This window comes from Sorghum bicolor, chromosome 2, assembly GCF_000003195.3.
Source record: "Sorghum bicolor cultivar BTx623 chromosome 2, Sorghum_bicolor_NCBIv3, whole genome shotgun sequence".
NCBI classification, from domain to species: Eukaryota; Viridiplantae; Streptophyta; class Magnoliopsida; order Poales; family Poaceae; genus Sorghum; species Sorghum bicolor.
The window spans coordinates 70,246,064-70,272,005 of NC_012871.2; the positions used below are offsets into that span (position 1 = coordinate 70,246,064).

Below are 25,942 nucleotides of genomic sequence, written 5' to 3' on the forward strand. Positions count from 1 at the left end.
GGCCATTGAAACTCTTTCGATCAGGTGGAGGCGCTTTGCTAGTGGCCTTCTCCCACCAAGGCATAATCTGTAATGGGACTTCCTGTTGTTGACCCAATATACCGTCAAAGTTCTCCCGAGTGAGAACTTGGTTCCAAACCGCCTTTGGGAAAGGGTAACATATACATAAGTGAAGACCGGTCTCCAAGAGACCATTGCAAAGAACACAGTGTTTCTAGTGCGGCCATCCTCTTTTTTTGTCTTTTTTTTTTTGCAAATTGTCCGCCGTTAGGATTTTTCCCATAAATTAGGATCATCTGAACCTTTTTGTTCTTGGAATCCACCAAAAGTCATACGTGAAAACATACCATTATGCATTATAGAGTGCCCACTAAAAATAATGACATACCCCTTATGAAAGAGGGAAAGAAAAGAAACTATCACTCCATTACTTGTGTACGTGGGGTTATTGGACCATGGTTAGTGTACCAATTAATAATAAGAAATGCAAGCTCGGATAAAAAACAGTTGATTGTATCCTTTTAGGATATGTTCACCATATTATGGCTTATAATATAAGTCATCAGTGGTAGGAAAATTAAATCCTAACATCAATAGCAAAATTGTACTTTTAGCCTATAGTCAGTACTGTACAGTTGAAGCTATATAGAGCAAAAATCCAAATGGTCTGAATTTAATTAGGATTATTTTATATTATTAGAAGTAAGAATGCAATGTTTATTGATAAAAGGAAAATAATTGGTTCCTTGGTAACTACACAAGGAATTACATTGCCTTCTATATCGCCTAGAGTGGAATTACACCAGCAAGTAAGATATGGAGACCTACATACAAAATGGCAACAAGTACAAGGACAACTGGCAGCAAGATTACAAGGATGATTGGCCTCTTCGCCCACCGCCCCATGATTGCTAGTGCAAATGGGTAGAGGAGAAACATGATCCATATGTTGAACAGCAGACCCAATGCAGCATGCATCTTCTTCGCCGCTGTCCATGTTTCAATGTTTACCACTATTTTGCCCAGGGCTACACCAATGGCACCAACATTGCAGACCAGAACTGCCATTGTTGGGATGAGCATTGGCACCCATCGAAAATCATACAAGTCCGCAAACTTGTCATTGTCATCTGCGGCTGTTTGCTTGGAAGTGACCCTGAAGTGTATGCCCTTCTTTGTGAGGAGGTTCACTACCATGTGCAACACTGCCATTGGATATGCACTCGTCGAGCCGATCATAAAGAACTGCTCATTGCGCCAATAGTCCAGCCATGTGACCCCCGCCCACTTTATCTCAAGCCAGCCAATCATGTGAATCATCACGACGATTATGATAAGGTACACGACATACCTAGTGAATGGTCTCTGGATGTATACTTCGTCAGGGATAAGCCACATCACTGGGCTTAGAGCATAGATCAGGATGAATACTGATGTGACTGGGTAGACTGTCATGTTGAGGTAGGAGACACGTTGAAGAGGTTGAATCCGGCGACCACCAATGAATGGGTTGTTGTGGGAGAAGAACATCTCTAAAGACCCACCAGACCAACGCACAATTTGATGGAGGCGTTCTGTTAGGTTGATCGGTGCAACACCACAAAACGCATCATGCTCCATTGTGCAATACATAGAGCGCCACCCCTGCCCGTGAATGTGAAATCCTGTTACTATATCTTCAGTGGCTATGTCATAGATGTACCCTACACCCTTGCCCCAGTCAGAACCTTGGTCATAAGAACATGTCACAACCCTCTCTAACTCAGCAAGGAATGTGTCATCAATTGGTGGTGGTGTGATTGACCTGTCATTTTTCAGGGCTTTTGACACTGAATCTAGAAAGATTGTGGAGTTACCAAACCTACTAGCTTCGGCTGTGATGTTTTCTGCTCTACAATGGGGTGGGTCAATACCATAGAGTGCTAAGCGACGGAACATGCAACCAGTGCCGAGGTATGAGGGTCCTTGCAAACCATTAAGGGCAAGCATGGTCCCATCAAAGAAGACACGATTGTGGTTACCATAGCGGTCTGTGGGGTCAACATTGTCAAAGCGCTGTGGGAACTGAACGAAAGCGGTGTTATCACCATCTCGTTGATCTAGCATGAAGCACACAGCCGAGCTTAGGGCTTGAGAATTGTTGATGTAGTGGTCGCAGTCAAAGTTGATGACGAGTTGGGCATTAGAGAGGAGAGCAGAGGCCCGCAGTTGTGCATTCAGGGCACCTGCCTTCTTGTTGTGGTCATAACTTGGGTTCTTCTCACGAGAGACATAAACAAGCATTGGGAGGCGCTCGTCAGTGGTGGTAATGCTGAGATTGCTTTCAGTGATGGGTTGTGAACCAAGATGTTGTCCACTGCTTGGATGGTGCAGCACAACCTGTTAAAGAAGGAATGAAACCATTAGTGGTTTGCTGTAACAAGCAAACATTATGCAGAATTTCCGATGCAAGAAGTAATTGGATTGCATGAGTTTCTCATTTTCAGAATTTCAACAACAACAAATCTGAACATTGATACCTTGGCAATAGGAGCGTGGTGTCCTTTTCTATGGTTTTCTGTTGGATCAATCCATGTGCCAGGCCACTGTGTTCCATTTGCCATCCAAGTTGCCTTTTGATCTCCTTCTGCAGCTCTCATGCTACTATAAACATCAGATCTCTTGCGGATGGCATCAGGGAGGATGTCCAGGCGCACCTTGAACTCATCATACTCCATTTGCACCCTCCTATAATCATTCAAGAACTCCTGCGTCACCCTTCCAGCTTGTGGTGGCGCCACATGCTCAAAATAGCTTTCTGGCGCCCTTGGCTCAATGGAGTACTTGCGGCAAAATGGAACCCACAGAGGCGCAAATTTTCCGACCTCGACCAATGCCTCGTAGAGGATGAGTGCCCCGCTATCATCTGAGAGATAGCAGGCAAGCCTGTCGACTGGATAGTCAACAGCGAGGATGGAGAGGACACAATTCATGGTGTAGAGTATGGGCTCATCAATGGGATCGGCAGTGGTCACGAAAACGTCAATGCCGGGGAGCCTAGAGGTGCCTTCAGAGAAGGCAAACTGCTGCTTGAGGGCTGCAAGGTCTGGGATGGTCTTGACGGGGTTGAACTTTGGGAGCTGGTTGAGGAGCCACGAGAAGCCGAACCAGACGTCACCGACTATGGACATTGTCCAAAACCACATGATATCAGATTTGTTGTGCCTGATGCGCCATGCGAAGAAGACGAGGACAGCGATTAATCGGATGATGATCAGCAACCTGTAACATGAAAACATGTCGTCAGTTCTCAGGCCATAGAAATGCAAGCTAGCCAGAATAGGAAATTGCAATCCTACTGCAAGATCCTTTCATCTCCTTTTGGCAATCCATATTACTATATTATTAGTGCTTGGATGATGATGAGCCCCCGGTGGATGCTCTGGTCAACGGTTTGTCCACTAAAGAAATTTTTTCTGGCAATTTTTTATTAAGCCAGTACTAGGATCTAAGCAGGCAAAGGTCTAACAAGCAACTAGGAAATGCGCGTTTAGCAAAAATACAGCCTGTTTACATAGTAAACTGTAAATAACTAAGTACACATATTTGGACTGCTGTTCATGCCATGCACATTCGATTTTGCAGAGCTGGCTTTACCTGTAGGGGTGCAGAAGGCCGCCTTTGACCTTATACTTCCGGAACAGCAGCGCGCGGCCGTCCTCACCGCCGGCCTCCTTCGCAGCCATCCTCTCGGCCTTGTCGGCGGCCACCCAGTACTTGCCCTTGGCACCGAGGCCAGCCTTCCTCGGGGTGGCACCATGGCCGGTTGCGGTCACTAGAAGTGGGTCAGTGAGGCCACCATTGTCACCGTCTGCCGGCGCCGGTGAAGCCATGGCTAGCAGGTGAGGTCCCTAGGTAACTGCTACTTTTTTTTCTCTCCTTTGCCAAGACCAGAGGTTGGTACCGTGGGGACACTGACACTTTAGGTAGTGCAGTGGGGCACGACGGGAGGAAGACAGGAGCTAGCCGCGCTTATATAGGCGGCGGCAACGTGTGCGAGCTGTGGGCAATGGATCGCTCGATCCGGCGGTGTGTACAGACTAAAAACTACACAAGCTCATGCAGAAAACGTGGACTATGGACAGTGAACAGCGAGGACAGGCACAGATCAAGCCCCGTCCATATGTGCCGCTGCGACTGCGAGCTAGCTGACCGCAACGCAACGGCCGGAATTCACGGGAGTGCACGTCGTGGTGCAAGTAGCTAGAGTGAGGCTGGAGCTAGCGCTGTTATACATTTGCATCTGTGTCAGGCATATTCGTCACCCATCACCGTCTGTGCCTCTGTGGCTGATTAGTTAGCTGCTGGTTCTGTAACTTCTACTACTGGGCATGCAATTGGCGGTGTGCGAGGTTGGGCGCTGTGAAAGTGAGCTTCTTTAGCGCTGCTCCCTGCATCGGCGAAGGAGGAATGGAAGATGGAAACCAGATGAATTTGTCTCTCCTTCCGTTTTTTATCTGGAGCAACCACGCAAGTGGGTAGCGCAGTTGCAATGATCGGATCTGCCTGCTTGGGCACGCAGCCAAGCATCAGCAGCAGCTGCCATGGACATGGAAGGGGAGAAAGAAAACCATTTTCTTGACGCAGTTGTTTGTTCGCTTCTCCTTTCAGATCTAAGGCCACTTAGTTTCAAGTGCAAGTAGACGTTTGGCCTGGATGGCTGGATTTAGTTAGTTTATATCATGATCTGTTGCATGCTCCTGTCTACCGTTGGTTTTTTTCCCCACACTAGTACTGTGCGAGGGCATTATGAATCCATTTTTTAATATATATGTCAGGAAACAGGAATATCTTTCGCAGCGGTTGAGATCAGATCTAAGTGCTGGGTGCTCTGCTGTGATTCCGGGTGCGTATTGATCGATAGGAGGGGGAGATATAGAAATTTGTCCAGTTGATCCCAGAAAAATAAGGGTGTAAATTCACGTGCTAATCAAAAAATGAGGAGAATCTATGCATCTATTATGCGTAGCGGGATCTCTGCTTAGCTATATGGCCTTGTTTAGTTCAACTTAAAATCCAAAAACTTTTTTCAAGATTTCCTGTCACAACAAATCTTGCGGCACATGCATAAAGCACTAAATATAGATAAAAGAAATAACTAACTGCACAATTTACCTGTAATTTGCGAGATAAATCTTTTGAACTTAGTTAGTCCATGGTTGGACAATTATTGCCAAATACAAACGAAAGTGCTACAATATCAAAATAAAAAAAAACTAAACACGGCCTATATATATGGCTGCGGCTTTAATCATGCATACAAGAGTCATAGATTAAGATTCTAAGCATAACATATATGAGGGACTCATCATTTAGGGGTACTTGAATTCGGTGACTAACAAAAATTAGATCCTGGGTTCAGTCATGGAAGAAGGAAAAAACGTTTTGATATAACTATTTCAACTGCAATTATTTGCGACTGCAAAACTAATTTTCATTGTGCTTTGTGACTTTGTCTACTATGTCTCTCGGTTGGTGGCAAACTTTCTTAGCTAACAGGAAATTAATATTTTTATCTAGTTACTACTTTAGAATGAGAGAGTTCAGACAGTTTGGTGAAGTAAGTCTGGACAGCCTACAGCTTTTACAAAATGAACATAGTTACGACAGGGTTGACTGTTGTTACCCTTTTATATATATAAAGTTAATTAAAGTTTGACTAGTATAGATTTTAGGAATTGATTTATTTGAAGACGGAGGGAGTAGTTGATACAAATAAAAATTCAAATTATTGGCTGCAATAAAATAATATTTAAATTAAGAATAAGAAGCATTGAAAATAATGTCAAGAAGTGCACCTTAATTAATTGAAGTTTATGAAACTAATCAAATTCACTGTTATAGTCTTTAAACTTTATCAAATAAAGAAACTTATATATTGTGTATAATCCGATAGAATCAGCATTATCAGACAAAATATGATCAAGATCTCAAATCTACCAATCTTACTACTTTCATTCCGAACACCTCCTCCTCATCCGATTTCGGTTCCTCCTCACCTAACATCTCCTCAAGCCTGGTTTCTCCCTACACAATGCCTCCTCCCCACTCGGCACCGTCGACTGAGGTCCCTCCCGTGTGTGCGGTGCACTCTGTATTCCTAGGGGAAGAAGGATATATAGGAAAGAAAAGAATAGAGGTGCATGGTTTAAAGTGGGTAGAATTTTTGAAGTGCTAAGAGGATTGAGAAATTGTTTGGGGTTCTAGTGAAAAAGAATAGAAGATCATGTTTTTTGTAGTATGTAATGGTATTGGAGACAATATTCAGAAAATAGAGACTATCTAAAAAGTCAAATATGGAACATGTTTTTTTTTAGAAAAAAGCGCAAAGCTTTACCAAAATTTTATTAGATGGGTAAAAGAAAGAGAAAAGAACCCTTTTTTACAGAGTGTAAGGCCTTGTTTAGTTCCGAAAAGTGAAAAGGTTTCGATACTGTAGCACTTTCGTTTGTTTGTGACAAATATTATCTAATCATAAAGTAACTAGGATCAAAAGATTCGTCTCGTGATTTACAGCTAAACTGTGTAATTAGTTTTTGTTTTCGTCTATAGTTAATGTTTCATGCATGTGTCAAAAGATTCGATGTGACGAAGAATCTTGAAAACTTTTTAGTTTTCAGGGTGAACTAAACAGTGCCTAATAAAAACGCAGAAAACGACTAACAACTGATGGAGATTTTCGCGCTGCTTGAAAATCAGCGCAGAGTGTACTCGCCGGAAGAAAAGGGAAGTTGGCTGAACACGTGCGTCCGTCAAATCAAACCATCATTCATCGACCACTTGATCGGTGTGCGGTGCAAAATTCAACACAGGACTGCACGGAGGAACAGGATGGGGAATGCATGGACTGCTTCGAAACGCACATTTCTCGCGCGTGTAAACAACCCGCCGATGGATCTAAGAGCAAGCTGGAGCAATAAATAACTGAATCAGACTCTGAATATATCTGCCATATTAACGGCTATTGTCAATTTTGACCAAGGCCCTGTTTAGATTGGAAATGAAAATTTCCTGGATGTCACATCGGATATGTCGGGAGGGGTTTTTATAAACTAATAAAAAAACAAATTACATATCTCGTCAGGAAACTGCAAGACAAATCTATTAAGCATAATTAATCTATCATTAGCACATATGGGTTACTGTAGCACTTAAGGCTAATCATGGAGTAACTAGGCTTAAAAGATTCGTCTCGCGATTTTCAACCAAACTGTATAATTAGTTTATTTTTTTATGTACATTTAATGTTCCATACATGTGTCCAAAGATTCGATGGGATGGATGAAAAATTTTTGAGTGGGGAACTAAACAGGGCCAGAGTAGTGTAAAGTGAACAGTGTCCAGCATCAGTACCATAAATACGTGTCCTGCTTAAACAACTTGTTTAGTTCACCCAAAAATAAAAAACTTTTCAATATTCTCGTCACATCGAATGTTGCGGCACATGCATTGAGTATTAAATATAGATAAAAACATAAACTAATGTACAGTTTTCCTACAAATCACGAGACGAATCTTTTAAGCTTAATCATTTTATGATTGAACAATTTTTATCAAATAAAAACGAAAGTGCTACAATGTCAAAGTATAAAAACTTTTTGGATCTAAACAAGACCGGCGCAAGAAAGGTAGTTATTAGACTTGCACCAGTCGTCCTTGCCGATAATTCTCTCCAGCAGCGGCGCATGCGTGCCTGTACGAGTGGATGCATGCCTAGCTACTTATGCGCATGGCTCGCTATCAGGTTTTCATTTCGTTTTCGCTGTCGATCAGGCGCAGAGTGTTGCTGTTCAGTCTGACTCTTGGATAGTACGTAAGAAGAACATGACTGTTGGCTGATGGGTGGCCTTGGTTTCTTGTCTCTTTTTCTTTTGTTCTTTATTAATATTCTTTTTTGAACTTTTGAAGTCGAGTTATGTTCAATTGAATAAAATGAGTAAATTATATAAAAAAGATAAACCATATTTGATTACATATAGTAAATGATCATATTGTTTTATTATTTTCATGAAAGGACGTGCATAAGAAGCATTTGTTGTTGATGGTTTGATCACCGAATGGCTTGAATAAGGACATATTTGGAACTTTGGGATACATAAATCTAATTGTTAATCAACTAATTTTTAACTCTAGTTCATTCGATCAGGAGCTAATAGATGCACTAATTTTTTAGTTTTTTTTTAGATTATTAATTTTTTAGTCAAGCCTCTAACTAGTCCTCTTACGTGTCCTAGCTGATCCAAACATGCCATATATTTTAGTTTTTTTATGGCTGTCCTCGCTCGCACAAATAAAGAAAATATGAAAATGAAAAGTTTTTTTTAAAAAAATCTTTGTACCACATTTTTAAAAGAGCTAAATTATTTGTTTTCATATATCTCACTTTGAATTGTGATGTTACCGGTTAGTTTGTCTATATTTCTTAAAAACATACATAGATTTATGCTTTTGTTTTGCTGCTAACTAATGCGACGCATCTCCTCTATTTCGCTCTAGCTTCACTACTGCATGTATAGACTACTAAATACAGATTATTTATGAATTTACAAGACGAATCTTTGAAGCTGGGCCTCGGGTTGAGCCCATTGGCTGCAGGCCTGATACAATGTGTTCCTTATTCGTGCCTATTAGGCCCATGTTTAAATAGGCCGTGCTTAAATGGATCCATGTCGTGTTAGGCCGAGCTACTCATTTAGCAATGTATAGCCATACCGAAGCCATGCAACAAAGCATAAACAAAAAAATAATGCCACCTCACACGCCATAGCAAACAAGCAAGAAAGCTTAGGATACGAGAGAATGTCTTTAAGGAGGAGTAAGCTAGACGTCCACATATGACATATGTGGCTAATGCGGACCCAATAGCTGAGATGTTTCAACCGAGACTCGAGGTTGTAAGGATCTCACGAGAAAGCTTCTAATTAACGAGGACTGTGGCATTGGAGACGTCATCAATGCCGGTCTCAGGCGCCGAACTTGCAGTTGCCAGGAGAGACAAACCGCCAAGGCAACAACCCCAGTAATAATAAGTCGCAATCACAGGAGATGCTACTGAACCAACCGATCCATAATACCGTCGGCACACAAGCTAAGGGCTTGCCTGTGTATACCCCAAACTGGCACTAGTCATCAAGGGCCGCCACACACATATATATATAGTTAATGCACCTAAGCATGCATGGAGTGGCAGTGTGGCACAATCTCTGCTGCCTTTCATTAGTTGTTGTAACGGCGGTGAGTCAGCCATATGCATGCATGCATTGCCGGGTTGCCTCCATTCTAGTCCACATATACTAACTAACGAAACACTCGTTAGCCCACGGAACGAAGATTGGGTTGCATGAGTCGCTCTTGAGAATGAAGCGGATTTAAGGTTTAATTCCTTGTATTCAAATGTGATCGAATTGGTGTCGAAACTTTTCATGTATATGTAGGAGTAGCACATAACTGCACCTAGAGCTGTGTGTGCAAGGTTTCAGGTGATCCGGAATGATCTGATATTATTAGAACCGAGGCTGACTATAGAAAAATGCAAGATGGATTTTCTGTGAACCCGTAAATAGGCTTAACTTTTTAGGGTTTACATTTGTGAATAAGCTGCCTTGCTTGCATCCCTAAAGCAAAAATGTTGTTGATTAATTGGTTCTCGATCAGTGTTGAACCGCAACGTCCATATCACCGATCGAGTGCTTCCATTAAGCAGTTAAGCACAAGCGATCGTGAGGAACCAATAATAGACGAATTCATTATTATGGCTTCGGGCTTTCGGCGGGTTCACCTGATGCCGGCCGGAGGAGGACCAAACCAAACACGTACGGCTCAGCTCGATCTGCGTATAAAATGAGTGAGTGCCATGTACTTGCTCCCTCCAATCCGTGCGCACACTGCGTCGAATTCGAAGTGCGCTGGTAGCAGCAGCTAGCAGTCCACCAGGTCATGGAAGGCATGCTCTCGCCGGCGGCTGGAAATAATGGAGGTCTCGCCAAGCCGCTGCTGGCCAACGACAACGGCAAGGCGGGGCGGGCCGGCGGCATCAGCGAGGACAAGTACTGGGTGCCCGTCGACGAGGAGGAGGAGGAGGAGGAGGAGGTGCTGGCGGCGGAGGAAGACGGCGGCAAGGACTGCCGCCGCCGGCCGCTGCTGTACCGGACGTTCAAGGTTAAAGGCATCCTCCTGCAGACTTACAGGTACGTTATTATGGGACTAATATTATTGGTAATAAAGCTGTCAGGAGTTTCGTCAGACGATTTATTCATTAATCGGAATAGCCAGCCGATTAGTAGGAGTTTCAGAGGCAATGTACATTTTACCATGTTGACGATAAAGATGTTGTGAATGTGGATTGATCCCTGCAAGTAGTTAGTGATAAAAACAGGATCTACTAGCAGTGAATCGAGTCGGGGTACAAATAACATATAGCAGTAAACAGTGGCACATGCATATGATTAATCTACTACTAGAAACAGAGAAACAGATAGGTTAGGGTTTCGACCATCAGCGTTCCCGGCGAGTGCGGATCCGGTGGCGTCCATGTCGAGAGTGCTGGTGGCGGAGTAGATCCCGTCGTCCTTCGGGCCTCCACCGGCACTGACCGACGACGGCGGGGTAGGAGAGAGGCGCAGTGGTGCTTCCCGACGCCACTGCGCAAGCCGATCGGATGGCCTAGGGTTTGTCGAGTAGGGTTTTGTGCACGGCGAACTTCGTCAAACGTGCCTGCGGCCCCCACTCCTGTTTATATAGCGCAGCGCGTCGGGGGCCCACCAACCATGGATCGGTTGGGCGCCCCCGATCAGGGCGCGATCCAGGGGGTAAGAGGCCCCAGCCGTTGGGCTGGGTCTGAGATCAACCTAACATTCTCCCCCTTGATCTCAACTGTGCTATCTCGCTTTGTCAACTCACCCCATCACAAATCAGTGTATTGAGCATGCTTCATCTTGACAGTTATCACTGCTAGATTAGACAGCCACAAACACTTTTCTATTTAGAGATGAATTCTCGCCTTGGGCCCCTTACTATCCAGGAATCACAGGCTTTCCCTTAAACCCATGCCGGCTACATGTTCTCTGAACACGTTGGGCGGTAAGCCTTTGGTAAGCGGATCCGCTAGCATCTTTTCTGTGCTTATATGTTCAAGACTTATGACGTGATCCCGGATTTTATCCTTGACAACATAATATTTTATGTCAATGTGCTTGGCTGCATTGCTTGACTTATTGTTGTGAGCATACAACACTGCTGGCTCGTTGTCACAATACAACTTTAGTGGTTTATCGATGCTGTCGACCACCTTTAAACTGGGTATAAATTTCTTAAGCCAATTCACCTGTCCTGATGCCTCATAACAAGCAATAAACTCAGCATACATTGTGGACGATGCAGTGACTATTGTTTGTTTTGAGCTCTTCCATGATATGGCTCCTTGCGCGAGAGTGAATACATACCCTGAGGTAGACTTTCTATCATCTCCCGCGTAATCAGAATCTGAATACCCTACTATTTGTAGGTCATCAGATCTTCTATAGGTTAACATGAGCCCTTTCGTGCCTTGCAAGTACCTTAAGACTTTCTTTACTAGATTCCAGTGTTCCATACCTGGATTACTTTGATATCTACCAAGTAACCCGGTCACAAAGGCCAGGTCTGGGCGTGTGCACACTTGAGCATACTGTAAGCTTCCGACAGCTGAAGCGTATGGAACGGCTTGCATGCGATCGCGCTCGAACTTGCTCTTGGGACATTGATGTTCCCCATACTTGTCACCTTTTACAATAGGAGCAGGTGAAGGTCTACACTTATGCATATTGAATTTCTTCAATATTTTCTCTATATATGCCTCTTGGGACAATCCCAATACCCCTCGACTTCTATCTCGGTGAATCTTTATGCCCAAGACAAAGGAAGCTTCACCTAAATCTTTCATATCGAAATTTGAGGACAAGAATCTCTTGGTTTCCTGCAGTAGAGTGACATCACTACTGGCTAGTAGAATGTCATCTACATACAGTACTAGGAAAATGTATTTCCCATTCTTAAACTTTGCATATACGCAATTGTCCTCAACGTTCTCTGTAAACCCAAACTTTCTGATTGTCTTATCAAACTTTAAATACCACTGCCTGGATGCTTGCTTTAATCCATAAATGGATTTCTTCAGGCGACAGCCCATTCTTTCTTTTCCTGTCACAACAAAACCTTTCGGTTGTGCCATGTATACACTTTCTTCTAGATCCCCATTGAGGAAAGCTGTCTTCACATCCATTTGATGCAATTCTAGATCAAAATGTGCCACTAGGGCCATTATGATTCTAAAAGAGTCTTTGCTCGAGACGGGAGAGAATGTTTCATTATAATCTATCCCTTCTCGCTGAGTAAAACCCTTGGCTACCAGTCTTGCTTTGTACCTTTCTATGTTCCCTTTGGAGTCACGTTTCACCTTGTAGACCCATTTGCAGCCTACTGTTTTGGCTCCTTCAGGAATTTTCTCTAGGTCCCAAACTTTATTGGTACTCATAGACTTTAATTCATCTTCCATGGCTTCTTGCCACTTAGATGCTTCGGTGCTCCTCATGGCTTCTTCAAATGAAGTGGGTTCATCCTCCATCTGAACTTCTTCGCATTCATAGACTATATAGTCATCTGGAATAGGAGACTTTCTCGCTCTTTGAGGTCTGCCAGAAGTTTCTGCTACTGGCATTTCTTCTTGAGGTTGCTCTTGTTGGGGCTGTTGTTCTTCGACTATGGGTTCATTCGGCTCCTGAGGGACAGGTTCCAAATTGGCCATAGGCAAAAAAGCAGCAGGTGTTGTCACTACTGGTGTAGATCCAACGACAACAGGCAGCGTAAAGTAGGGTTCTTGCACCATGGGAATGGGCACGAACACCCGCTTCTCTTCAAGGTTAATTTCTCGCGCTGCCTTGCTCCCCCTGATCATCTGATCTTCTAGAAAACTAGCGTGTCTCGTTTCCACAAACTTGGTATGTCTACCAGGGCAGTAGAAACGATAACTTTTCGACTTTTCTGGATAGCCAATGAAATGACAACTTACTGTTTTGGGGTCTAGCTTTCCTATGTTTGGGTTAAACACTTTTGCTTCAGCGGGGCTCCCCCAGACACGCAGATGGTTGACTGAGGGTTTCCTGCTGGTCCACAACTCATACGGGGTTTTAAGTACTGACTTGCTTGGAACTCTGTTGAGAATATGAATGGCGGTTTTTAAGGCCTCCATCCACAAACTCAATGGCAGAGTGGAATAGCTCATCATGCTGCGCACCATATCCATTAGAGTACGGTTACGCCTTTCTGCTACTCCATTCTGCTGTGGGTCCCCTGGCATTGAATACTGGGCTACTATGCCATTTTCCTGTAAGAACCTTGCAAAAGGTCCAGGAACTTGTCCATAAGGGGTATGTCGACCGTAGTACTCCCCCCCACGGTCAGATCTTACTACTTTGATTTTTCTGTCTAGTTGGTTTTCAACCTCAGCCTTGAATATCTTAAATTTGTCTAAAGCTTCTGAGCGTTCTTTGATTGGATAGATGTATCCAAAACGAGAGTAGTCATCTGTGAATGTGATGAAGGAATCAAAACCATCCACAGATGTCACTGGAAAAGGTCCACAGATGTCTGTGTGGATCAATTCTAGTACTCCCATGCTTCGCTTAGCGCCTTTCTTTATGTTCTTTACTAACTTGCCTTTAATGCAATCAACGCATTGTTCTAACTCTGAGAGTTCTAATGGTGGGAGGATTGATTCTTTGACTAAGCGTTCTATTCTCCCCCTCGAAATATGGCCTAAACGACAGTGCCATAATTTCGATGAGGAATCAATTCTCTTTCTTTTCTTGCTAGCATCTGCGGGTATTGCATTCTCAGCATTATTACATTCAGCATTCACATTCTCAGACAAAGATAATAAATAAAGTTTGTCTTGTCGGAAGGCAAGACCCACACATTTATTATTTAACTGTAGCTTACAATCATTCTTGCTGAAATGGCAATCAAAACCATAGTCTGACAAACATGAAACTGAAATTAAATTTCTAGCTAAAGAGGGAACATAAAGAACATCATGCAACTCAAGGGTGAAGCCACTAGCTAAATCTAGAGATAAATTTCCTATAGCTTGAACTTCAGCTTCAACACCAGTGGCCACCTTAATCTGTCTTTCTCCTCTTTGAAGGGTTCTCCCTCCACTGAATCCCTGCAAAGAGTTTGCAACATGAACAGTTGCACCTGAGTCAATCCACCATGTGGATCTAGCATAACTTAGATATAAGGATTCATCAACAAAAGTTATAATGTCCTCACCTTTCACTAGGCAATGTTTCATGAACTTAGGGCAGTCATGCTTCCAATGCCCTGTCTCATTACACCATCTACAGCGATCCGGGTCCTCCTGCTTGTGCTGGTTGTCTTGCTTTGGGTGTGCTTTAGGCTGTGAAGTGCTTCCTCCCTTGTTCTGGGAGGTGGAGGCATCTGGAGCTTTCTTGTTGTAGAATGGCTTCTTGTTCTTTCCTTTCACAAAGTTCACAGAACCACCATTTGCATTCTTGAGCCTTTCTTCCTCTTGCACACACATAGCAATCACCTTCTCTAAATCCCACTCCTCTGGCTGTGTGTTGTAGTTAACAACAAATGTCTCATACTCTTTAGGAAGTGAGTTTAGAGCTAGGTGAATGAGGAAACCATCAGCAAGGGGCATCTTTAGCTTCTCTAACTTGGCTGCCATGGTGCTCATGCTCAGAATGTGCTCTCTCACACTCCCCCCTGTGAACCTCATGTTAGTGAGTTTCTGGATCAGGGTGGAAGCATGGGCTTTGGTGGAACCAGTAAACTGATTCTTCACTTTCTCAAGGTATTCTTTTGCTGTCTCACATTCTGGGATGGCACCTCTTAGGCCCTCTGTGATGGTTTTCTTGATGACAATCTTGCACTTGCGGTTTGACTTTTCCCACTTGTACTTCTCAAGATCATACTTTGCTCTGATGGGAGCAAAGTCTCGCTTCCGATTAGCAAAAGCTTCATCGGTCTCATTCTGAGCCCTTTCGGGCTCCTCTGGCTCAGTGGGCTTTGGCTCCTGAAGAGCCAAATCTATCTCAGCAAGTGCTAGAGCAGCATCAAGTTCCTCGCGCCACAGAACATAGTTCTGCCCCGTCAGCTTTGGGATTGCACTGATGAAGTGCATCGCATTGAGTGCTTGGTCATCAGCGTTCCCGGCGAGTGCGGATCCGGTGGCGTCCATGTCGAGAGTGCTGACGCGGTGGCGGAGTAGATCCCGTCGTCCTTCGGGCCTCCACCGGCACTGACCGACGACGGCGGGGTAGGAGAGAGGCGCAGTGGTGCTTCCCGACGCCACTGCGCAAGCCGATCGGATGGCCTAGGGTTTGTCGAGTAGGGTTTTGTGCACGGCGAACTTCGTCAAACGTGCCTGCGGCCCCCACTCCTGTTTATATAGCGCAGCGCGTCGGGGGCCCACCAACCATGGATCGGTTGGGCGCCCCCGATCAGGGCGCGATCCAGGGGGTAAGAGGCCCCAGCCGTTGGGCTGGGCCTGAGATCAACCTAACAGTTAGCTAGGATGCAAGTTTAGTCCGACCTCCTTCTGTCGTAACTAGACGACGTTCGACGTGTAGCTTTTGCCTGCACCTATGTTTAGCTCAAAAGATTCGTTTCACAAATTATAAATATACTGTATAATTAGTTATTTTTATCTATATTTAATGCTTTATACATAGGTTGTAAGATTCGATATAAATATGTATTTGCTATAAGATTTGATGTGATGAAAAATCTGAAAAATTTTATAAATTTTCTTTAAACTAAACAAGGCCCAGTATACGGAGTACGGAGAGATTACATGCCAGCCTCCGGTCGGAAACGACATATACTATTTCCGACCTCACTAAAATGCATGAACTACAGTATTAGTGAAAACCTACATCATATCCATAGCATGCACAAAGCTGCATGCATGCATGCGTATGGGTAAAGACAGGTAGGGGGCGCTTAACAATTACACATCACAACATGCATATACACTTACTTTTATAAATATATGTACATAAACCTTAGTCCTATGAGCACTTTTAAAAGACTGAGCTGGTAGAATTTTAAAATTACACAATACAACATAGACGCCCATAACATGTACATACACTCAGCTCTATGAACATACATACGCAAATCCTACCTTTATGAGCACCTCTAAATGACTGAACTAGAAGATCTCGAAATTCACAAAGACACCCACAAGATGCACGCACGCTTACCTCTATGAACACACATACGCAAACCCTACTTCGATGAGTATCTCCGAAAGACTAAACTGTCAGATCTTGAAATTCATAAAGTCACCATAGACTTCTCGGTGTCGACGTGGACGCCGCCTACACCTTAAAGCATAGTACTGTGAATTCCTAAAATAAATACAAGAAAATACGAACACTCATGTCAAACCGAGGGCTTAAACTCAGATGTACACATTTCACCACAAGAGACCCAACTAACTGATCTATGATAGACACGCTTTGTTGCGTCCACACATATATTGGCCCAATACACTTCTAATGGCTACTGTGCGTAGGATGAATCAAGGCAATTTGCATTGATGCTGCTGCAGGCTGACCGAACTGACCCTGTACATAGAACAAACACATGTAACTGAGGCCTTGTTACACAGAACAAATTTTATGTTTATTAGATCATGTCTGACCGAGCTATTGATTTATCTAGATAAATCAATAGATAAATCTATAAGTCGGTCATATATGATCCAATGAACATGAATTTTTTTACAGCTCAGACATACAATTATTCGTCCATCATAAAAATTTCACTACAATTGGACTAGAGAAACTGTAATTATGAATTAATTATAGAAAAATATATCTAAAGTTATAGTAAAAACTTTGTTCTAAAGCATACCATCATGTAGAGTCCAACACAGTTGAATTTTTTATTTTATGATTTTTTTATGATTTACTATGTTTTTTTAAAGATTCAACCAAAATAAACCTAAAAAAACGAAAAACCACCATGGAGGTCAAGTGATCGGTTTTGAGAGATGAGAGAGGAATTATTTCTAATTTTAGAGTTGAGGGATGAAAAGTCGAGTTTTACGATAGTTAAGGAAGGAAGAATAGTTTTTTTTTTTAAATAAAAGCATGGAGCTATTTTTGCCGCTATAGCCCGAAATAGCTTGAAAAAAATTGTGCCACCATTTGTGTTTGTGCATAATTTTGCTTTACGGTTTATAAAACGCTAAACACTTTGGTCTTAACTCGCCATTTAAAATATGGAATAGAAGTGTTTTTTATTGTTCTGGGCCGAGCTTAGCTGGATGGATTTTTCCACAGGGAATCGAAGTTCAAAACCAGCGTCACAAACGGCCCAATCAGTTTTGAGAGAGCCGGACACCGGACTTGTTTTGCTCAAGTATAGGAGGTTTTTCCACTATATATTCTTAAAAAAAAAAGAATCTAGCTAGATATAGTTTAATCAACGACCTGTATTGAATGTTATAATACCACCGTTAGAATTGACCAGAAAATAACAGAAATTTAAATACAATTTTCATCTTCTAATATTCTTTATGTTTCTCCAATTGCCGTGAAACAGGTTACTGACCTTGGCCAGAATGGTTGTCATCGTCCAGTTTTTCATCTGGCGCTTTAGGCACCGGAACTCGGACAGCATGGTCCTCTGGTGGGTCACGGTGGTCGGCGACTTCTGGTTCGCCGTCAGCTGGCTGCTGAACCAGGCCTCCAAGCTCAACCCCATCCGGCGCGTCCCCAACCTCGCGCTCCTCAACCAACACTTTGATCCTCCCACGGCCACTCCCAGCGGCGGTGGCAGCTCCTGCAGCCAGCTCCCGGGCGTCGACGTGTTCATCAACACCGTGGACCCCGTGGACGAGCCCGTGCTCTGCACCATGAACTCCGTCCTGTCCATCCTCGCCACGGACTACCCAGTGGACAGGCACGCGACGTACCTCTCCGACGACGGCGGGTCGCTCGTCCACTACGAGGCGCTGCTCGAGACGGCGAAGTTCGCCGCGCTGTGGACGCCGTTCTGCCGGAAGCACCGCGTCGAGCCGAGGGCACCCGAGAGCTACTTCGCGGCGACGGCGGACGGGCCGTACGCTGGGGACGCGCCAGGGGAGTTCGTCGGCGACCGTCGGCACGTCCGCCAGGAGTACGAGGAGTTGAAGGCTCGGGTGGATGCGCTGTTCACCGTCATTCCCCAGAGGTCGGAGGCCAAACAAGGTGGTGACCATGCGACGTACATGGCCGATGGGACGCATTGGGCTGGCACCTGGATTGAGCCGGCTGAAAACCACAAGAAAGGACACCACGCCGCCATTGTCCAGGTAGTACATGACATGGCTGTTTGTACACGAGAGTGACTGTATGAGGATCAAACTGCTATATTGATGACGCAGGTTATTTTGAACCATCCCGGCGACGAGCCTCAGCTTGGCACGCCGGCGAGCTCCTCCAGCGCTCTGGACTTCAGCGCCGTGGACGTGCGCCTCCCTATGCTGGTGTACATCGCGCGTGAAAAGCGGCCGGGGTACGACCACCAGAAGAAGGCCGGCGCCATGAACGTGCAGCTGCGTGTCTCGGCGCTGCTCTCCAACGCGCCCTTCATCATCAACTTCGACTGCGACCACTACATCAACAACTCCGGTGCGTTCCGCGCCGCCATGTGCTTCATGGTCGACCCTCGCCACGGCGACGACACCGCCTTCGTCCAGTTCCCGCAGCGCTTCGACGACGTCGACCCTACGGACCGGTACTGCAACCACAACCGCGTCTTCTTCGACGCCACCTCCCTCGGCCTCAACGGCATCCAGGGGCCTTCCTACGTCGGCACCGGCTGCATGTTCCGGCGCGTCGCGCTCTACGGCGCCGACCCGCCCCGGTGGCAGCAGCCCGGCGACGGCGCCTCCAAGCTCCTGGACAACAACCCCCGCAGGCAGTTCGGCGGCTCCATGCCGTTCATCACCTCTGTGACCCTGGCCGCGCACCAGGAACGGCCCCTCACGCCGCCAGCGTCGCTCGACGACGAGCGGCTCGTGGCGGAGTTGGCCGACGTCGCGACCTGCGCGTACGAGGACGGGACGGAGTGGGGCGACGGCGTCGGGTGGGTGTACAACATCGCGACGGAGGACGTGGTGACCGGCTTCCGGGTGCACCGGAAGGGGTGGCGGTCCATGTACTGCGCCATGGAGCCCGACGCGTTCCGGGGCACGGCGCCGATCAACCTCACGGAGCGCCTCCACCAGATCCTGCGCTGGTCGGGGGGCTCCCTGGACATGTTCTTCTCCCGCAACTCGCCGCTCCTAGCCGGCCGGCGGCTCCACCCGATGCAGCGCGCCGCCTACACCAACATGACGGCCTACCCAATCTCGGCGGCTTTCATCTTCGTCTACGACCTTCTCCCGCTGATGTGGCTCCCCGGCGACGGCGAGTTCTACATACAGAAGCCGTTCCAGACCTACGCGCTGTACATGTTCGTCGGCATCGCCATGATGGAGGTGAGCGGCATGGTGGAGATCAAGTGGGCGGGGCTGACGCTGCTGGACTGGTGCCGGAACGAGCAGTTCTACATGATCGGCGCGACGGGCGTGTACCCGGCGGCGGTGCTGCACAGCCTGCTCAGGCTCGTCGGCCTCAAGGGCATTCCGTTCAAGCTGACGTCGAAGCTGGTGTCCGCGAGCGGCGGCGGCGTTGCCGCGGGGGAGAGGTTTGCGGAGCTCTACCAAGTGCAGTGGACGCCGCTGCTGGTGCCGACCGTGCTGGTGATCGCCGTGAACGTCGCCGCCATCGGCGTGGCCGTCGGCAGGGCGGCCGCCTTCGGGTGGTCGTTCGCGCAGGTCGCCGGCGCGGCGAGCGGGCTGCTTTTCAACGTGTGGGTGCTGCTGCTGCTGTACCCGTTCGCGCTCGGGATCATGGGGCGATGGAGCAAGAGGACCTACCTGCTCTTCGTCCTGCTCGTGGCCATGCTCGTTATCATCGCGTCCGCGTACGTCGCGGTCCTGGCGGTAGTTGCTCCAGGTTCTGTGGCGGCGCTCTGAGTGGCTGGGAGGATGGCCAGGCATAGGCGCCATATCTCCGGCGTTCTGGTGGGTTTACCTGATTATTGTTTGAGATAGCAAATATGTCAGTGCCTTGCCTTGTCTTGCGACGAGAGAAAAATAAGCTATCGAATATTTAAAAAAAAGAGAGAGTGAGAATAAAAATGCTGAGAAAATAAACTATCGATTATTCATGAAAAATGAGAATAAAAATGTCATATAGCTATTTCTATTTTATCCTCCTATAAAATTTTAAAACTACAATTTATTTTGTGATGATCATGACACCTATAACATATAAAGATTTACTAAAATTCAGGTGCCTAAATTGTAGTTTTCTTTCAGGGGACGTTTATTGCATATGTTTTATATTATAAAATTGCAAATTTCATTTACTGTAATTTCTGAAGTCGCAATCTGCAATTTTTGGTACTGAAATAAAAGACGTGTTAGAAAAAAAATCATAAACCCGACAAAATCTAATTTATGTTGGCACAAAGACAACTAATAATTTACAATTATTTCTTTAGGAAAACAACGACAAAAAATTACACAAAGACAAATAAAAATTATAAAAGTAATACTTTACTTGTACTAGTTGAGATGGTACAAAAGTGTTACTTGAAATTACCTTAAAATTTATTAGTCACTATTGATAATATTTGAGATCTATAATTTTATTTTTTTATTTAAACCGACAAGGAGTTATGACGGGATACATGTCTCTATTAATCCACGTGTCAACACTCATCGTGGATTGCATTGGCATCTAGAGGTGTACTCCCTCCGTACTCATAAAAAAGTTGTTTTGGACAAGTTTTGAGTCAAACATTAGAATATAAATTATAAATAACTTTTAAGTTGTTAAGTTTAAAAATGTGAAAACTATATGGATAAATATGTCTTGAAAAATACTTTTGTAAAAATATACATATACCATTTTTTGATAAATATTTTTATAGAAACAAGGAGTTCAAGCTATTTAGTTATTGCTTTTATGATTTGTTTTTTTAACTTTATGGGAAAGAAAAAAAAAGAAATAAGGACTCCATTCGCGGATGTATGGCCTGCCCTTACACGTGCGCCCCTGCACGTCTGTTCTTGTATGTTCTGCTCTGTTCATCTAACCCCATTGTGCCTTAAAAAAAAGAGAGGGGTGGAAAGTGCAGTAGAAGGTTTGGCTCAAAAGACATGATTGAGAGAACTGTTTGTCTGATTTGTTATGAGAGAAAAATACTGCTGAATAATTGATAGATTTAGTAGATAAATTCAAATGAATATAAGAGTTTATTTGAATGCCCATATATCCACTTTAATCCATATATGAGAATATCCCTGATGGTGTAATTGCCCTCTCTTCTCTCTTCATATATATATGTATGTGTAAACGTCCATATATATATATACGTGACATACTGCCAAAATGAACTATCAATTGATTTGGCAGGGGTGCGAATGACTTGGCTGGTGTGGTGACGACATCTCTTGGGGTCCATTGTGAACACACCTATTTTTTCTCTTGGTTTCATGGTTTCATGTGTAGGGCTGAAGTTCAGACAACCTTTCTTTTTTTTCCCTGGGGAACTGAGGCTTTGTTTATTTCGCGAAAAGTAAATTTTTTTATGTCACATTGGATATATCGGCACACATTTGAAGTATTAAACGTAGACTAATCAAAAAACAAATTACATAGCTCGCTTAGAAACCATAAAAATTATTAAGCTTAATTAATCCATCATTAGCACATGTTGGTTCATAGCTAATAATGGACTAGTTAGGCTTAAAAGATTTTCTCAAAATTTACAACTAAACTGTGTAATTAGTTTTTTTCGTCTACATTTAATGCTCCATGCATATATCAAAAGATTCGATATGATGAGTGAAAAATTTTTAGGTAGGGAACTAAACAAGACCTGAGCTACTTTGAGACATTCGTGAGTATACCAAGCTATAGAAATATTCCAGACTATGAATTTAACTACCATAGATATTAATCACCCTTTTACAAATTGCTTGGTTTAAATTGTCCCATCGACAATTATTATACATAATAATTATATCAGCTAAAGGTACAATTATTTTGCTATATCTCCATGGATGGAAAGAAATTGACAACAAAAACATGAACACAAATGTACACCAGTGCAAAGACCACAAATGCCACTGGAAACAAGATGAAAAGGATGCTAGGCTTCTTGCTCCAACGTCCTATGAGTGCCAAAGCAAATGGTTGGAGGAGAATCATGAGCCACACATTAAACAACAGGCCTAGCATCGCATGCAAACGTTGTGTCTTAGGCCATACCCCACCATACACGATTGCTTTTCCTATGGCCACGCCGATAGCCATGGTGTTAGAGAACAGGGCCACCATAGCTGGGATCAACATAGGTACCCAGCGCATCTCGTACATCTCAGCATACTTGTCTTCATTGTCCTCTACCTTTGTTTGCTTCGAGGTGACCCTAAAGCGGATCCCCTTACCCCTTGTGAGGAGCTTCACAACAATGTGCAACAACGCCGTTGGGTACGCGCTCAATGAGGCAATCATGAAGAACTGTTCATTGCGCCACCAATCTAGCCATTTGGTACCCGCCCACTTTATCTCCATGATGCCTATGGTATGAATTAATGCAATGATAATGATGAGGAATACAACATATCGAGTAAATGGTCTCTGGATCAGTATTTCCTCGGGGAGAAGCCACATCACTGGGCATAATGCGTAGAGTAGGAGAAAAAGTGATGTGATAGGGTAGATATTATAATTGAGGTATACAATCCGTTGCATTGGGTGGAGCCGACATCCAGCTAATAATGGGTTGTTATGGGAGAAGAACATCTCTACAGAACCACCGGCCCATCGAACAATTTGGTAGAGACGCTCAGTTAGGTTGATTGGTGCAGTGCCACAGAATGTATCCACATCCATGGTGCAATACATGGAGTGCCACCCTTGCTTGTGGATGCGAAAGCCAGTCACCATATCCTCAGTTGCCATCTCATATATATACCCAACACCCCTCCCCCAGTCTGTCCCTATATCAAAGGAAGATGATATGACCAGCATCATCTCAGCAATAAATGAGTCATCTAGGTTTAGCGGTGAGATGTGGCTTTCTTGTTTTAAGGATTGTAACACTGAGTTCAAGAAGGGTATGGAGTTACCAAACTTGCTACTATCAACCAGAATGTCATTAGGTCTCCAGCGTGGTGGGTCAATACCATAGAGCGCAAGGCGGCGAAACATGCAACCAGTGCCGAGATAAGAAGGTCCTTGGATACCATTTAGGGCATACATAGCTCCATCAAAGAAAACCCTATTGTGGTTTCCATATCTGTCTGTTGGGTCAACATTTTCAAAACGTTGGGGGAATTGAACGAAGGCTATGTTATCTCCTTCCCTTGAGTCTAGCATGAAGCACATAGCAGCTTGCAAAGCTCGAGAGTCATTGATGTAGTGATCACAGTCGAAATTGATGACAAAGGGTGCATTAGAGAGTAGAGCAGAAACCCGTAGTTGGGCATTCAAGTTACCCGCCTTCTTATTGTGGTCATAACATGGGCTCTTTCCACGAGCCATGTAGACAAGCATTGGGAGGCGTGCATCAATGCCATCAAAATTGAGTGGGTTCACAATATTGTCATGTTGTGTCTTACCACCATTTGGAGGCTCTAGCACAACCTGTCAAACAAAGAACCACATTATTTAGGAATTTCATATGTTAATTATCAATAAACTATATAGGTGGTTCCTAAATTACCAATAAATATACCCTATTTATCTAGATCTCTAATATACCCCTATTTATCTAGATCTCTATATAGGTGGGCTACATAAATTGGGGTATATTAGAGATCTAGATCTGCACTTTTTAGAGTTTCGAGACATAGATTAGACTCTAAGAATAGGTTTAAGTACCACACGTGTAATTTACTCTATAGGTATCTAACTACTACAAAATATAAAGTACTTTGCTAATGTCTTATATGAACTTATTCATAACCATAAAGTTGATTTTATACCTGAACAACTCCTTCATGATGTCCTTTCCTATGATTGTCTATTGGCTCAAGCCATGTTCCTGGCCACTGTGTCCCGTTCGCCATCCAAGTCGCGTTTACATCCCCTTTTGTTGTTTTGATATTGTTATAGAAGTTCGATCTCTCTCTAATAGTGCTGGTGAGCATTTCCAACCTTGCCTTATACCGTTGATACTCCACGTTCACATGCCTATAGTCATTAATGAACTCACTCGGTGATTTGCCGTTGTAGATCATCCCCTCTCGCTGGAAGTAGCTTTCTGGAGCTCTCGGCTCAATTGAGTGCTTCCGGCAGAAGGGTGCCCACAAAGCGGCAAATTTTGCCGTCTCAGCCAAAGCATCATATTCGATCAGTGTGCCACTATCATCAGATAGGTAGCATGCATACCTATCAATGGGGTAGTCAACGGCGAGGATGGAAAGGATAGAATTCATAGTGTACAACACCGGTTCATCGATGGGGTCAGCGGTGGTGACAAAGACATCAATGGCTGGAAGGATGGAGTCGCCATCAGGGAGGTCGTAGTACTGTCGTAGAGCATCCAGGTCAGGGGACCTTTTGATGGGATTGAACTTCGGCATCTGGTAGAGCAGCCACGAGAAGGCGAACCAGACATCGGCGACGACAGAGGTCGTCCAAAACCACATGACGTCGGAGTTATTGTGCTTGATACGCCATCCGATGAATAAGATAACGGCGATGAGGCGTATTAGAATTAGTGTCCTGTGTTTAGCACAAAGAAAAAAAATCTGTAAGGTGTTTGCATTATTGCCACTATAAAATGTCGAGCGTCAAAGGAATTACTACATCCACAGTCAAGTTTGATCCACTAGCTAGCTAGTACCAATTAGCCATGTTTAAGTGAACCTTTTATTTTAAACAGAAGTAATTAGTGTGTCCGAGGTGCAGACGGAGGCCAAAACCACAGCATGGCATGATGCAAGTCCCAATACAGAAGTCAAATTTTTATTAAGGTGTTGTACGCACATTTGTTAATGAAATTCATATCATCACTCACGTTACCTGTAGGGGTACAGGAGGGCTGGCTTGACCTTCTTTTCTCGGAACATGAGCGGCCGGCCACCGTCGCCGCCGTTCTCCAGGTCCGCCGCAGCTGTTACCTCTCGGTGGACATCCACCCAGTACCTGTCGTCCTTCGCCTCCGCCTTCATGGAACCCTTCATCACTTTGGCATTGCCGCCGTTGGGTGCAGTAGTGGTGGTGGCCACGACCACTGTGGCTAGCGTTTCGGGGTGAAACCCGCCGCCGGCATCGTCGTTCGTGAGCAGCGGCTCGCCGAGGCCGGTGGGATCGTCGTCCTCGCGAGCCGCTCCTCCGTTGGCTCCAGGCGAAGACATGGAGCCTGCAAGCAATGCATATATGCAGCATGAGGAGGTTAGTGCATGCCTCGATAAACTTGCCACTAGACTATATATGTGTGTGTGCAAATAATAATGGGATAGATCAACAGGTTTTGCTTGTGCTTACGCACGTACGTAATGCGTGAGACCTGCTGCTGCGCGTAATGGAAGAGAGACGCTTCTCTGATACTCCAGAACAGGGTACCACACCGCTATATATATATGCAAAAGAATGGCTTAGTTGAAGGGCTGTAGAGTATATGGCTCAATTATTGATCATCAATAATGGGGACAGATGAAGATGAGAGAGAGAGGTGAAACACGGTAGAGTGTTACATTTGCACGCTTCCTATAGTGTAGGCGTCTGACGACGGAAAACCAAATGCATCTAACAATGGCTGAATGAAACAAACGAAGGAA

General features: G+C 44.6%; 4 protein-coding genes across 4 annotated transcripts; 1 reads left to right on the top strand and 3 right to left on the bottom strand.

Annotated features, from left to right (window-relative positions):
• LOC8084113 (probable mixed-linked glucan synthase 3) lies at positions 684–4,005 on the bottom strand. The gene is made up of 3 exons (XM_002462954.2): positions 3,637–4,005; positions 2,520–3,261; positions 684–2,379 (listed from the first exon to the last, which is right to left on the bottom strand). Exons 1-3 carry the CDS (start codon positions 3,870–3,872, stop codon positions 787–789), a joined length of 2,571 nt encoding a protein of 856 aa, XP_002462999.1. The 5' UTR covers positions 3,873–4,005; the 3' UTR covers positions 684–786.
• On the bottom strand, positions 13,949–15,244 carry LOC110432428. Its single transcript, XM_021452833.1, has 2 exons — positions 14,347–15,244; positions 13,949–14,239 (listed from the first exon to the last, which is right to left on the bottom strand). The coding sequence occupies exons 1-2, from the start codon at positions 15,221–15,223 to the stop codon at positions 14,193–14,195; spliced, it is 924 nt and encodes a 307-aa protein (XP_021308508.1). The 5' UTR covers positions 15,224–15,244; the 3' UTR covers positions 13,949–14,192.
• LOC8084114 (probable mixed-linked glucan synthase 9) lies at positions 17,674–20,351 on the top strand. The gene is made up of 2 exons (XM_021452834.1): positions 17,674–18,406; positions 18,479–20,351. Exons 1-2 carry the CDS (start codon positions 17,675–17,677, stop codon positions 20,114–20,116), a joined length of 2,370 nt encoding a protein of 789 aa, XP_021308509.1. The 5' UTR covers position 17,674; the 3' UTR covers positions 20,117–20,351.
• Positions 22,076–25,704, bottom strand: LOC8081732 (probable mixed-linked glucan synthase 3). The gene is made up of 4 exons (XM_021454665.1): positions 25,658–25,704; positions 25,185–25,524; positions 24,143–24,884; positions 22,076–23,801 (listed from the first exon to the last, which is right to left on the bottom strand). The coding sequence occupies exons 2-4, from the start codon at positions 25,517–25,519 to the stop codon at positions 22,200–22,202; spliced, it is 2,679 nt and encodes an 892-aa protein (XP_021310340.1). The 5' UTR covers positions 25,520–25,524; positions 25,658–25,704; the 3' UTR covers positions 22,076–22,199.

Excerpts from the sequence above, each read along its gene's own strand:
- LOC8084113 (XM_002462954.2), bottom strand. The coding sequence starts at position 3,872 with ATGGCTTCACCGGCGCCGGCAGACGGTGACAATGGTGGCCTCACTGAC. Across the intron at positions 3,262-3,636 it reads GGCCTTCTGCACCCCTACAG|GTTGCTGATCATCATCCGAT; the intron begins GTAAAGCCAGCT and ends TTCATGTTACAG. Across the intron at positions 2,380-2,519 it reads ACCACGCTCCTATTGCCAAG|GTTGTGCTGCACCATCCAAG; the intron begins GTATCAATGTTC and ends CTTCTTTAACAG.
- LOC110432428 (XM_021452833.1), bottom strand. The coding sequence starts at position 15,223 with ATGCACTTCATCAGTGCAATCCCAAAGCTGACGGGGCAGAACTATGTT. Across the intron at positions 14,240-14,346 it reads GAAACATTGCCTAGTGAAAG|GGATTCAGTGGAGGGAGAAC; the intron begins GTGAGGACATTA and ends AACTCTTTGCAG.
- LOC8084114 (XM_021452834.1), top strand. The coding sequence starts at position 17,675 with ATGGTTGTCATCGTCCAGTTTTTCATCTGGCGCTTTAGGCACCGGAAC. Across the intron at positions 18,407-18,478 it reads ACCACGCCGCCATTGTCCAG|GTTATTTTGAACCATCCCGG; the intron begins GTAGTACATGAC and ends TTGATGACGCAG.
- LOC8081732 (XM_021454665.1), bottom strand. The coding sequence starts at position 25,519 with ATGTCTTCGCCTGGAGCCAACGGAGGAGCGGCTCGCGAGGACGACGAT. Across the intron at positions 24,885-25,184 it reads GCCCTCCTGTACCCCTACAG|GACACTAATTCTAATACGCC; the intron begins GTAACGTGAGTG and ends TGCTAAACACAG. Across the intron at positions 23,802-24,142 it reads ATCATGAAGGAGTTGTTCAG|GTTGTGCTAGAGCCTCCAAA; the intron begins GTATAAAATCAA and ends TTTGTTTGACAG.